General features: G+C 36.2%; 1 protein-coding gene across 9 annotated transcripts in view; it reads right to left on the bottom strand.

Moving 5' to 3' along the window:
- The window catches only part of DMD (dystrophin), a 1,316,184-nt gene that overhangs the window by 1,017,158 nt on the left and 284,797 nt on the right, over positions 1-14,229 (bottom strand). For all 9 annotated transcript variants that reach the window (XM_026096811.2, XM_064497835.1, XM_064497804.1 and 6 more), the window contains exon 2: positions 13,696-13,757. In XM_026096811.2, the coding sequence (XP_025952596.2) occupies positions 13,696-13,757 (62 nt within the window). The remainder of the gene's footprint in view (positions 1-13,695; positions 13,758-14,229) is intronic.

Raw genomic sequence — 14,229 nt, 5'->3', positions numbered from 1 at the left:
GAGAGTCTAGCACTGGCTACTATCCAACTAACTAGCAAGTCACGTTCATGCAGAGGTTCCCATCTACAAATGACTACATCCTTCTTGAAACTTAGTTAATGAACCTAGGCCCTCATAGTTTACTTTCCCGTTAATGTTTCTTTGAAATAATCTTTATTCTTGATTTTATATATGTTTCTTTTTTCATCTATTTTCATTCTGTAATCACATAATCAGCTTTTCCATGTATTTAGTATACCATTAGGACATGAATTATCTTCAATGCTTATGTTCTGAACTTACTTATTATTGCATGACTAAATTAAGTAAAATTGTTTTAATCTGTTCCTATAAAAGCCTATTTTGGGACTGTTTTCTTGAACTCTCATAACTTCACAGCTCATGTGTGGAGGTCAGCATGCCTTTACTGCCCTGTTAATCATACCAGCTTTTTTCTTAAGCAGAGGTAGGTTTTCCATTTTGATAGGTGATACACCTTTTTGATAGATGATACGCATTTACATCAGGCCTCTAATCTGTTGCTTCCAAGGTGCCTGCTGGTACAGCACAGTTAGATACTTCTTTTTAGTCCCATTTCAATCATCCTCTTTTCTGCTAGCTCCTGTTTTTTGAAGTCAGATGTTGCTGCATGGATTTCATTTGGCTTTTTTCTTGTATGAGGACACTGCTTTTGAGCACACGTTTGTAAGAGGTACAGAAAACCTTACTGAGTGCAATAGCGTTGTGTATTGCTCTGGACTGAATCAGGAGTGGCTATTCCTCTCATGCAATTTCTGACTAGTTGCTTTAAGAATGGTTCCCTTAGGACATCTAAAAATTTACAGTTTGCTTCTTTTTCATACATGGCATTTACAAAATCTGTAAGATAGCAATTGAATCTTTTGCTGCAATCTCTCTGACCTTCCTTAGTATTTTAGAGTCCCTGCTATCAGCGTGGTAGGGAGCACAAGCCTCTGATAATACTCCTGCTAGCTGGGCATGGCATTTTAATGTTTGGTGTGCTATGCAAATAGATCGCTATAATAGATCCCTATTGCTACCAATATGGTCTACTAGGTTCCTTATACCTGACTGCAGTGTCTTTGTCTCCTGTCTGGCCTCCTTCTACCAAATTCCAGTGGTGCCTTTTATACATTTTTTTTTTTTTTGAAGAAAGCTAGCCCTCAACTTAAAAAGCAATTTTGTACATGATCAGGGAGTTTAGAGAAAGGAAGAAAAACATGAACACATTTGTAAGTTACCATTGTACTTTTTTCTTAATCTAGCACATAGTAACTCTGTCTTAAGAATATACAGAATATAGAGAACTCTGTTTTCTTTTTAGACAAAGCAATACAGAGTGTTTTCTCCAGTGGCTTAAAATGAGGCAATAAAATGGAAAAGATGCAGAAGAGTCTCATTTAATATGCACTTTTGATAACCACACTTACCTATTAAATTCTCCTAACTTTCAACAGATTGAAGTTAACAAAACTGATATTTCAACTTACTATTTTCAAGCAGTAATCGCACGCTTTCTTTCTTTTTTTTTTTTTTTTTTGTAGAAAGGATTTTAGTGTTACCAGTAGTTTAGGATTTTCACTAATCTTAAATCTTTTCAACCGCACCAGAGTGAAGAAAATATTTGTTTTACCTTTTTCTCTAAAATCCTAATTTCAACAGAACCAATACTAAGTACTTGAGCAAACTAAAAGCATCCTATTTTTAAATCACCAGTATATGCTCCCACGCTAATATTAGCAGGTAGTAAATGTAATGGGCTTAAACTGGCAAATCAATCAAACACAGTGTGAAAAGCAGATAGAAAAGAAAAATGGCTATTTGGTGTAATAACTTTCTGTCATGTAGATCTTTGAAAAAATGAAAGTCTTAGCAAAAAGTCAGTGAGGTGAATATCAATACTTATTGGACTAGGATACTAAAACAGGGGGTGGGAGGGGGGAACACACCTTACAAATTAGGTAGCCCTTACAGAGCACAAAAAAAGTATTTTTTTAAAATAATAACTAAGTTTCTAAGCAAAAACATAATAGAGTGCCTATACTAACTTTACCACTGCTGTTGAAAAATAATTGCAGATATGGTGTGCAAGGTTACAGTTTTTCCCTTCAAAAACAGCTAGTATTCATACTCAAAGAAAGAACAGAGGAAAGCAGCTATAAACATTTGTGGCCCAGAAATGCCCCCAAGATCAGAATGAGCCCCGTGATATGTACAAGGCAGATATGCAAGGTCATGTGGAAATAGGGTTATTTCCTATTTCTAATAATGTCCGTCTTCTATGGGAACATCTTTCATAATGTTATTTTTCTATGTTTATGCCGAGGAAGGCCCAAATACACTCATATGACTTAAAGAAATTAATTAATCTCAATAACAGTTTGATAGGGATGTAAAATCATGACCATCAGTATATCCTTTGAAGGTATAGAAAGTCTTTGTACACAATACTAATATCTCAAAGCCTAATAATAAAGTGATATGCAAAAATGTAAGTGCTTACAGAACTACCATGGCCGATACTCTCAATTGCTGTTACTGAAACATCAATATCCAAGGATATCCTCTGAAACATGAGTACACTGTCTGACTGTCTGCCTAAAGCTAAGTATTTTGGCTTTGGGGGTGTGTGTGGCTGTGGGTGTGCGGGGGTATGATGCGGAGGGCAGTAGCTCCCCGGAGGTCCTACCCGCAGGGTACAGGCACACAGATCGGCTGGCGATAGACAAGTTACTTCAAGACACAAAGATATGCGGGCTCTAATATAACGTAGCACCAACACAAGCAGACCTGCTGGATTTGCTTAAATGATGTAGCAAGCTCACGAGACATAGGAGGTCTGCTGCTAAGTGTACATGCTTCCATGTTCTCTTTTCCTCTCTCCACTAAACTTCAGGCATGTGATACCTGTACCGCCGACAGGGGGAATGGTTAATATGATTTGCTCGAGCTTCAAAATGTTTAGATAAGTGGGCTTTTGGATAAATTGGTGCAGTAGCTTGAAAGTGGGTTTTTTTCCTCCTGTTTTTGCACTTTTAGCCTAAATGTAACATAAATCCACTACAGCCTTATTTGCCCATATAAAGTTTTGCTTTGGAGGTTTTGGAGATGATTAGATGTAATGGTAATGAATTCTGAGCATGGAAATGATGACGTCTACTGCCAGCAACAATCATGCAAATTTGTAAATGTTTACAAATTTGCAAGCTAGACATATGTACCACTGAGACCAATATTGTAGTGCTATATTTAGCTTGCTCCTATTTCCCCCCCACAAGATATTTACACAATAATAAGTTCAAGAGAACTGCATGTGTAAAATTTTATTTAGATGAGTCTTTTTGACTTAAAGTAAGTGCAGCAAAGATAGATGAGGATTTGAATAAAAGACTACGAGGGAAAAGCCCAGATCTGAGAAGGAAAAGGTGAAAGAGCTCAATGGACCTCAATAGACTGTTTTCCTTCTCACTAAGACATATCAGAAATGAAAGTCCAGAGCCCTCTATTGCTAACGCTAGTGATTACTTTGCTCGCTTGGCAGGTCTAACGCATCTGAGTGGAAGCTTTTGTTATTCTGCATGAAGAAGCTATAGAAAATAGGAACGCAAAGACAAAAATTTTTTGCATAATAACAATGCATATGTTTTAGTTAAGCTTCGCAATTCTACTAACGTGCTCTGAACTTTCAAATTACAGTTCTGAGATGGCATGTTATTTTAGAAATGTTTAAAGTGTTGTCTGCATTTACTCAGATGTTTCTAAAGGTGAAGACATATTGAAGCAGATGTTCACTGTTTAAAATAATTTGCTTGTATGTTTTTGGGGAGGGAACACACCTATAATGGAAAACATTTTAAGCCTTAAATTTTGATTCTGAAAAGTAACAGAACCTTTATAGGTGCAAATAAAGGATACTGAAAATACTGCATAATCTTCAGTGGCTAGATTGTAGCAGCAACAGCTTTGAAACAGCCAGCTCTATCAGCAGCCAGAACTGCGCCTTGTGGCGGAGGGGTCTTCTGAGAGCCACGGCAAGTAACCCAAGCTCTGTGAGCCAGGCAGAAAATACAGAGAAAATGAAGTGGAAGGAGAAGCTTCAAAGGAAAGGGGGAAAAATCTGCTTTCCACGGGCTGTCTTTTTTAATTGTGGTCATTTAGACATTTTAGAAAATTGTAATGTCTCAGGGCAAAAGGAGAAAGTTATGGACAAAAACTGGACAAGAATCCCATCCCATCACTCACACGTAATATAAGCTCTCAGTTGTCTGAAGATCAAACAATACAAAAATATGACCAAGAAAAATACAGATATAGTCCTGGTAGTTTGTTGTTTACTTCAAATGTCTGTATTTGTGGCTTTGAAGCATAACCAAACACATTTTTGTCCTTTTTTGGTTTCCAGTGAAAGGGACCAGGACTGACGGTTTTAAAGACATCTCCAGCTGTGTGCCTACAACAGTGGGTCATGTGGCTCGCACTCCTGATGTCAGCAAGAACAGAGAAAATGGAAAAGACTTCCCTCTTAAACAGGGCTTTGTTTTTGTCATGCTGCACTGAGACACCACTCTGAATGGTGGGTCAGCAAAGCATAAAAAAAGCAGGGTCTTCCCTGCTTTTACAGTAAGTGCAAAGGGATTAATCCTCTATTTTAATCCCTACCAGCACCCAACCCTCTACATCTAGCAGGGATAAATATCAGGTCAATATTTCCCTTTTATTTTAAGTCTATGAAGAATTTTATTCTTTATGCTGAAAATAAACCTGCTCTCCTATAAACTGTCATAAAGCATAATAGAAAATTTTGCAGTGATTACTTGACTAATGTCACAGGTTTTTACTCCGATGAAATTAATGAACGTTATTTTCAAATGTTTTATGAAAGTCAGGAAACTGCAACTATTTCCATCACACTGTCATTCAGGAAAACAAAAGGGATTTAGGGTTTGTTTTTAAGAAGTGTTTATCAAAAACTACCATGCGGAACGCAATTTACAATTCCTTTTGGCCAGTATGCAAATCTACTCTTAAATCCTCTTTAATGAGGGGCTAATCACTCTTTATACTATTCCATAGACTGCTCTAGCATAGTTTCATCTACCTAGCATTTTACTCTTCATATTTAAATATTAAAAGTAAGTTGTAACTTAAGAAACAAATATTATATTTACAACATTTCTGTTTAACATTTCATTTCCATAAATTGGACAAGGTCACCAATTTCACTTATTCTAAATCAGAACCAGAGAGAAGAAATTTTAAGACATATTCACTAGTCTGTCAGAATACAAAACACTGCTGCTTAATTCGTGACTATATGAATTACCGGAACATGAAGAAAGCTATCCAGATTGCAAAGCTGGACCATGCTTCCAACTAGCATGACCTTAATAAACAAGCTTCTACATTTTTTAATCTGGATTTACCTGTATTACTGAAGCCATAATATACCTTGTGATTAAAAAAACCCTTGACAAGAAAGACGTGACCGAGGTATTTTGCCCGTGATATTAAAAGTGACTTTGGAAACAAAATGTAGAAAATCATCAAGTTTATGAATTTTGAAGCTTACACACAGAGTTGATGTTAAGCACAAAATTCAATGTATGAACATACTTATGCCTTTAAACTGTGCTTAATTTTTCTTCCCAGTAATTCTCTCAGCCATACAAAAACTATACAAATATATCAATAGATTAGTAGAAGTTCTAGAATAAAATTCTGAGTAGAATCAATGGCAGTATTTCCATTGGCATTACCTTAAAAGACACTTTAAAAATGAAACTAACGTTTTTTTTTGTTCCAAAGCAAAATTACTTAAAACATAATGAATATTCACACTCATTCATGCCATTTTACTGCATAATAAAAAAGATGCAGAATACGGAGACCTAATGGGTAATTTACTATACATCAGTGCAAATAATTCTGAGCATGTGCTTTACCTGGGCCTTGCCTATGTATACTGGAGATATCAAAAAAAAAAAAAAAAAAATCATTTATCACTTAAAAATGTGAATGTGTTTTCTATATCAGGTTTAAACAGCATTTGGCTTGAAAAAAAGACGAAAAGCATTTTGCTTTAATGATACAAAATAGACCTGATGGGCCTTTAGCGTGCTTTCGCAAGACATATTCTAAAAAGGTTATTGGCATAAGGAAGCCTAGTGTTTTAAAACAGTAAGTATTCCAAGGGTAGTGCTGATCACACAGAGCCAGAAATCAAAGTTAAGCACTATTAATCTTCAGTGAGAGCTCTGGCTGTTTGCCACATGGTAACAGAGAAAAGTCATTTGGCTCCCAACTTAGTAAACTACTCTCTCTCATCACCTTCACTATAAGAAACAAAAATGTTGGCAAGGGAGAAAGAGACAAAACAAATTAATTATTTAGGATGGATGCATATGAATCTCAGTATCTTACCAACATTACAGTATTATAAACTATGAGTTTTTCCATATCTATTACACACATGCTGCAATTTGAAATGTGTGATTTTTCTGAAAGTTTTCTTGATAAAAAAATTTCTGAGGCTGCTCAAAAAGGGTTTATCAATGCTTAGTTAATGGATTCAGCTGACATTTACCATATGCACTTTGAATACGCAGTATGCAGCCACTAAAGACTTGATAGGATTTCACCATGGATACAATTTCAAGATTTTACTTAACACTCAATCTTTTTTTTATCCTAGAGTCAGTGTCCTTGGTTAATAAGAGGTAAATATATAAAAGATGGCTAGCTTTATCTCACATGTTTGTATCCAGTGTTCGTACCTAGCTTGTACCTTGATCTATATATATAATTTGGGATGCACTGTTTTCCCTTGGTTTCTTGACCATTAAGATACACAATCAAATTCTTCCTGTAAGGCAAAGTAAAGCTTAGAAATGCTTTTATGTTTAATAAAGTTTAAAATAACATAGGTGAAGTTGATTCTTAGCACTTCTACATTTAGAATAGAATAGTTGATTTCAAGCCAAATTAGTGCTCCTCAGGTAAAAGGAGCACAATTTCATCACTGGTGAAATTCAGCATAACACTACTGACGCAAACAAAGAAATGGATATGGGCACAAAACCAGAAGTTTTAATAGCAAGCTGTACTGTGAATATGCAGTATCAGCAGTAAAATTACAACATATGTTACTTTATGACCTGGTAAACAAAATATATGCTTTTAGTGAATGTTGCTTCCTCAGTTGTACTATCCCTCCATGTTTGGAGCAGGGTCAACATGCCTTCATATTTACTTTGACCAAAATTATCCTTTTTAGGGAATTTCTCACTAACTCTTTTCACCTTTTAACTTAAAGAGTAAACATTTTTTTTTTTTTTCTGTAATTGAGAATCAGTTCAAGTGAACCTAATTCATATCTGGTAAAAACAAAAATATGTTTAAATACCTCCCACCTCCCACAGCTCCACCCTAACCAAATAAAAGTTATTTTATCAGATTATGTAGAAATTTCAACCAAATACTGTAGGAAGAGCTCAGGGAAGTTTCACATACTTGCTGAAAACCTGTTCCAGATTGGCTGAGTTACACAGATTGAGGCTACATCTACACTGCAGTGTCAGGTACTGGTTCAAAATACTGTATAAATACTGGGCTAGATGCAAATGTTTTTGCCTGGGAATAGCTGCAGGCTACCTGTGGCAACATGGAGCTCAGCAAAGGTTTATTTACTCTGTTTCTTTGATAGGCTTTTGCGCAGGTGCTAAATTCTGTGTACCTGGCTAGGGCACCACAGCTAGCTGAATGAACTTTTCTGGACCTGCCTATGATGAGATTAAAGCCCCTCCTGCAAAGCCAGTGTTGCTGTACTATTTAGAACTTAATTCTAAATATTGAAATCCTGCAACAGCAGCATATCCTACTGATTGCTCTTATTATGTGACAGTTACGGATCTTTTCTACTCTTTTCTTAAAAATGCGTATGCAATTATTGTTCTGCTTTTAGAAGATATACCAGCGGATATCAGTGAAGTCTGTGAACGCTGATCTGAACCAGTAAGTATAGGATTTAAGTGTAGTTTTCCTACTCATCACTCACCCATCTAAGCTGCTGTCTTCATTTGACCTACAGGTTAATTGTCAAGACAGCAGTTTTGACTAATATTGAACCTTTTAACCTGTGTTTTGGGGGATTCTCTTTTCTTCCCCCCGCTCCCTCTTTTGCTCATTAATTGTAGTCCAAGTGTAGCTAAAGAAATGGTACGACTGCTGTAATCTGAAGTACATTAGTCACAGTGGCTAACACATTTTTGTAGAAGCTAGATCTCTAAAAGATTTGACAAACCAAAGTGTACTGCCTTCTCCACAAAGCTCTTTCAGGCTCTTCTCCTCCCAGAGTCTGCACCTCTTTGGACTCTGTTCACTTTGTCATGAGTGGCGTGTTTTTTTGTTTTTTTTTTTTTAATTTGGTGCCCTAAACAGCATTATGAGTGATAGCATAGAAAGCAGAACAGGTGTGTGAGCAAAAGCAGCAGTGCAAATTTCTCTATCAGATGTCAAATCCTTGGTAGTACAGCCTCTCTGTACCTCAAATATTTGATGTACATTGTCAAAAGGTCAGTAAACATTTCATTTGCGTCAGCAGTTTTCATTATATGATATGCAGAAGGCATTTAAACTACAATCCCAAGGGACTGTTAAAGTGAATGGGAGTGCCAAATAATCTCAGGTTGTCCATGAATGCAACAACATGAGAAGAACCAAGACTGTCACTTCACCTCATATCACATAAGCTACATATGAACATTATGTAATTGGGAAGTTATTTTGACTGCTATGTAGTTAGACTGAAGCTGTAAGCAACGTCCCCTTCTGCATTTCTATTATCCCTGCATACACCAGTTGCCTGAACCATCTAGCTGCTACTCAACCAACTTCATTAGCAACAAAGTGTATTTCATTTTGCTGTTATTCTACTACCCACCTATGTCTTAAATTAGACTGTAAACCTATGGCAAAAGCTTTCTCTTTACCATGTTACTTTAAACAATCACTACAAGAATGGTAATCTAATTCTAGAGTCACCGCACAAACACCTCCTTCCTTCTTAGTATTTCCATCGACTTTTAAAAATTGTCGCTTTTCATAACTTGAATTTTCCATTAAAAAGATTACTTACTGAATGGTTTTGGTTTTCCATGAAACTGAATTATGAAACACTGGGTCTCTTTAAATTTATCATTTGCATATTCTTTTTTCCAATAATAAGAGGAAAATCAAAACATGAGATACAGAAACTGTCAAAATTACCCACTTTTTCCCCTCCAAAATCTGTTATTTTTTAGTTTTTGGCTATCTCTTTCTTCTACCTCGTTGAAAATCAGTAACTTCTGTGTTTTCATGAAAAAGTGCCCTGTCATATATAGTCTTCTTTGACTATGAACTGTAATTTTCTGCTCTTTTGTTGCAGGAATGTGAACAATCAGTTTAAAATTCTTAATTTAAAGCAATTTGATGAACGTTTGTTTTTTGATATTGCAAACTCATTCACAAATTAGCATTCTTTTATGAAACACACTTACCAGTTAAGCTGTTGAACATCAGTTCAAAACCTCAAGTTAGCCGTAAGGGTATAATCTAAAATTCCAGCTGCCAAAACTCATGTTGTTTAGCTGCTTGCTTTGTCGCTGATTCTCATGACAGATACTTTTATTACTGACATTAAAACATCAGTATTTTGAGATACCCTCGCCATAAGAAGGAAACAAAATAAATGATTTCAACATTTTTTTCCCCACAAGAATACCCCTTTCCTTTTGTCTTTTTTCTTTTTCTTTTTTTTTTTTTTTTTTGGTGCTGGAAGCTTCAAGACAGGTTTGAACTTTAAAATTAGTTGCCATTTAAAAGTTCTTTCCTACATGAAAGAAAATTTCCATCTTCAATAATGCTTTCTATTTTGAAGTCTATTATACAATGAATGATTAAAAATGACCAGTGATGCTGTATATGTTTATTTAAAATTTGGTACAGGCATTGTTAATGTATAGTTGTGGCTGTTTCAAAGTTCCAGCAGAGGGCTGCTACACTGGAGCATTCCTGATGTATTTGTATTATTCCAAAATATACAGCTGTGATTCAGTGTTTCATTTATAAAGTAATTTCAAATTTAGAAAGCTGAGATCTGAGCAAGAGCTATAATACCCAGGACTAGATACATGTCTTATGAGCGCTCTGATTATAATTCTATTATTAAGAACTAGGTTACAACGCATTCCTTTGCTACCATTATATACACCCTGCAGAACTTCATGACTTTATAAATAAACCTCTTTTGAGGACATACAAAGAAAAGCTCTTTCTAAGCAAATTGATATTAAAGCAATATGCTCCACATTCTGAAAGTGGCTTTGTGTTTCAAGTTGTTGCATGTCATTTAGACGGTAAATGAAGAAAGTAGCACTAAATAAAATAATATGCAGACAGGGTGTCTAATGGTTAGAACAGGGAAACAACAAAGGTCTCAGATTACATTCTCCAATTTCTCCTATACTTTTGATTTACTTAGGGTTTTATCTCAAAAACACTAAAAGTCAAAGTTTGGCCAACATTACTGACACAGTGATGAATTGCTTATTTAGATGAGTCATGTATCCCAATCTTTAAACCACAGATTTTCTGTGTGACCTGCCTTCTGTCTAGTAAAGGGAGTAGAAATTACAGAGCAAGTTGCTCTTTTGAGAAGCTGTTGGACAGAGACCTGCATTTTTTCCAGTTGTTCAGTTTAGAGCCTCCACAACCTGCCCCCCCAGAAAGTCTGAAAGGAGACATTGCTTTATCCATTGCAATTGTTGGCTTGCTGACAGATCTGTTGGCTTTTCCTACATACTCTTTCACAGGTTTCGTGGCAGCAGTCCAGAGGTTTGCTAGCGTTTGCGCATCACAGACAGAAAACCTTCAAGACGGTGTGCTTGCAAGTTTGTTACAGATTCTGTATTAAGCATTTAGCTAAGAGATAGCAGAAGTTTATTGCCGAGCTCAAGGCATCTGAGTCCAAAGTATCTATACACAATGTTACAACATGCATGGCCAGAAAAAGAACTACTACTTCCCCCCACATCTGCAACTCAAATAAGCAGATTCTTTAACACCAACGATAAGTATATACAGGTTCTTAGGCTATACTAACCGTACCTAAATTAGAAAATTACAACAATTTACTATTCCTGACATTAAAAACACTATTTGTATTTACAATTACTAGGAACAGGAAAGTAGCTTGCAAAGTTGAGTCATTTTTCCAAACTTAATCTGAGAATAAGTGTACTCAGGGGACTGGTAGTCTGGACACTGAATTTTCAGGGAAGGAAAGCAAGAAAAATGAGTGACATAATATATTCCTCTGTCTTAATAAAGACCTCTGAGGCTAATCTGCTTAAGACGATACCTCTAGAACCCCACTGTGAATGCAAACCTGTTCTGTGATGAAGGCTATTTATTTAATACTTTGCAAAGCTAACAATGACAAGATATTACTAACCAGGAGTAGCCCACTAACAGAAATCAATTCCACAACTGAAAACAGTGATGGATTTGAACCACAGAAAACAAGCCAGGAGAGAAGGGGCATAAACTGTAGATTTTACACAGGAGATCCACTTCTGTACTTTGAAGACCAATCTCTCCCAAAACTTCTCAGTATTTGGAACAAACATCCCCGGGACACTACATAGCTATGAACTATGATGTCTTACAGCAGAACCTCCCATGTATATGGGAGGGAGCAGGGCCTCCCATATTTCTGTCCTGGAAACCCTAAACAACAATAAGGCTTGCACGTTATGCTGTGTGACTTGTGCACTGAGGAGCCACCACAGCTTCTGTGCGTGTGCCACACGCAGCCAGCAGGTATCACTGAGCTTACCAGACACATGTAATTCCATACTTCAGACTAACTATTCTGATGTTATCCATGACAGTTTTGTATGGATGACAGCAATCTGTCTAAGATCTAAAGATCAAGGTTTTCCTTTTTTTTTTTTTTTTTTTTTTTCATGGAACTGATAGTTGACATTATAAAAGACATTCTCCAAAACACAGGTGACACACATGGCAGAGTCGCATTTTCTAAACCTGTCGTAATCTTTGTGGCTCTCTTGTGAAGTTGTTTCATGTCTCCTCAGTAGATATAAGCTTTGCTAATCCATAAAGCAATCATTTTTGAGCAAGCAACACTAAGGAACATCACATCTTCTTTAAGTATAGAAGCCATAATTTCTCTTAGCTTTCTGTGACCACTGCTACACCGCTAACCAGGCCTAACTGGCAATACATTTCAAATTAGCTTATATCTGATGACCACTGCTCTGGCTATTTCTGTGTGTGTGGAGCACCAAACTAGACAAAGTATTTGAGCTAAAGTCTCACTACTGCCAAGTAAAATAAAGTAATTACATCTTTCATCCTCTATCAAACACTTCCACTACCACAATCATAATAAATTTGCCTTTTTTTACCCCCAATAGTACCAGGTTGCCGACTCATTCTGTTTGTGATTCACCACACTCGCCAGAGCTTTTCTTTGCTTTACTATTGCCAGCCCAGTTATCTCCCATTTAATATGCATACATTTGACTTCTGTCCTAAATATAATACTTTGCACTTGTCTCATATTTCATCGATCAATGTGAGATCATTTTTTCATGATGATATTTCATCCCATTCCTGTCCTCCAAAGTCCTGGCCATCTCTCCGACACAGATGCTGAACACAAGAATGTGTCCTCTCTAAATCTTTTGAATCACTATTAGAAAATACTCCAGATCCATGGAAAAATCCTGTGGGACTCCGTGTTTGATTGAATCACTGCTAAGCATGTTTTTTAACATTATGGTCATCACATTCAGACCATCTTACTCCTCCTTTTTAATGAGGAGAATCATATCAGACATTATTAAAAGCATGACTAAACACAAGATATACTTCCGCTACTATTTCATTATTGTCTAGTTAGTAGGCTGATTATTCCCCAGCACATAAAATGACAGATTACTGCGCTGATTTATTTTATTACTGGCAAATCTAGGTTGGTAATGATCCTCTAGGAACTTCAAAAATGCATAATCAAATTGATAATTTGATCTCAAATCTTCCTGGCTATTAAAGACAAAGTTATTGGATACTGCCAGGGGGTCTCCTTTATTTAAGTTAGTTAGTTGTCCTTTTCTCTAGTACATTTGAGGTCTTTACCATTCTCCAAGAGTTCAGACAGACAACTATTTCAAAACTTTATTACAATAGATTTTCATCATTTGCTGACTTGGTCACACCTCTTATCTTTTACCTTGTTCCCTCTCTCTAATTCAGCTGATTTTGTTAAATTTGTGATTGCAATTAGAAGCAAGAAAAGACAGGCCCAACAGAAGAAACTCCTCTGTGCACTGGGAACATAACAAAGGAGCCCAACAAATAGTAACATATTAACATTACCGGTTTGAAGAAAAGCAAAGAGAATCTAGGCAGAGAGCTGTCCAAGAAGAGGCTGGATTCTTACATTTCAGTTTCTACTGAATTCAGGGGAATAGGACTTCTGCTCTTCTCCTAATAAATCAGTCAACTGCATTAAGCAACATCTGAAACTTACAACTGTTATTTTGGAAATTAAGCCTCAGCTGAAGAACATAAACTTTTTGAAAAATACACAAAACAGATTTTGGTTTATAAGTGAGAAATGTATTTAATTACCTTAGCAAACTGTGCATTTATCCATTTTGTGAATGTTTTCTTTTGAACATCTTCTCGTTCATCTGCCAGAGAAAAGTAAAGCACTTCATTAGAATTATTCAACAAAACATTACAGTATCATGGATTAAAGCTTCAGGCTTGACTGCAGTGAAGCTACTACTGCTAATTTAAACTCAGTCTGGGCACCTATTTGGATGTGTGCTGTCCTTGGCAGTAACACCAATATATCTTTAAAAGCCTACAGCTTCCCTTTCACAGTCATGGTTTAGAAATGAGGTCTATATCCTTGGCTCATCTCACTCATTCTGTGGGATTTCTACTCTTCTCCTGGAAGGTAACATGTTGCAGTAGTATATAAAATAATCTGTTAAAATTTTTAATTGCGTGCAGTTATAAGAAGCATGTTACCAAGTGGCTGTGGAAGCAGGAAACTGTTCTACTAGACTAAAAAAAAACCCCCAAACTTGGAATTACAAGTTTATTTGCACTTCCTCAAATACCTTGCTGAAGTAAAGCCTTTCTGACCACAATGCT

The sequence above is a fragment of the Dromaius novaehollandiae genome, chromosome 1 (assembly GCF_036370855.1).
Source record: "Dromaius novaehollandiae isolate bDroNov1 chromosome 1, bDroNov1.hap1, whole genome shotgun sequence".
In the NCBI taxonomy this organism is placed as follows: Eukaryota; Metazoa; Chordata; class Aves; order Casuariiformes; family Dromaiidae; genus Dromaius; species Dromaius novaehollandiae.
This window is presented reverse-complemented; position numbering and strand designations above follow the sequence as displayed.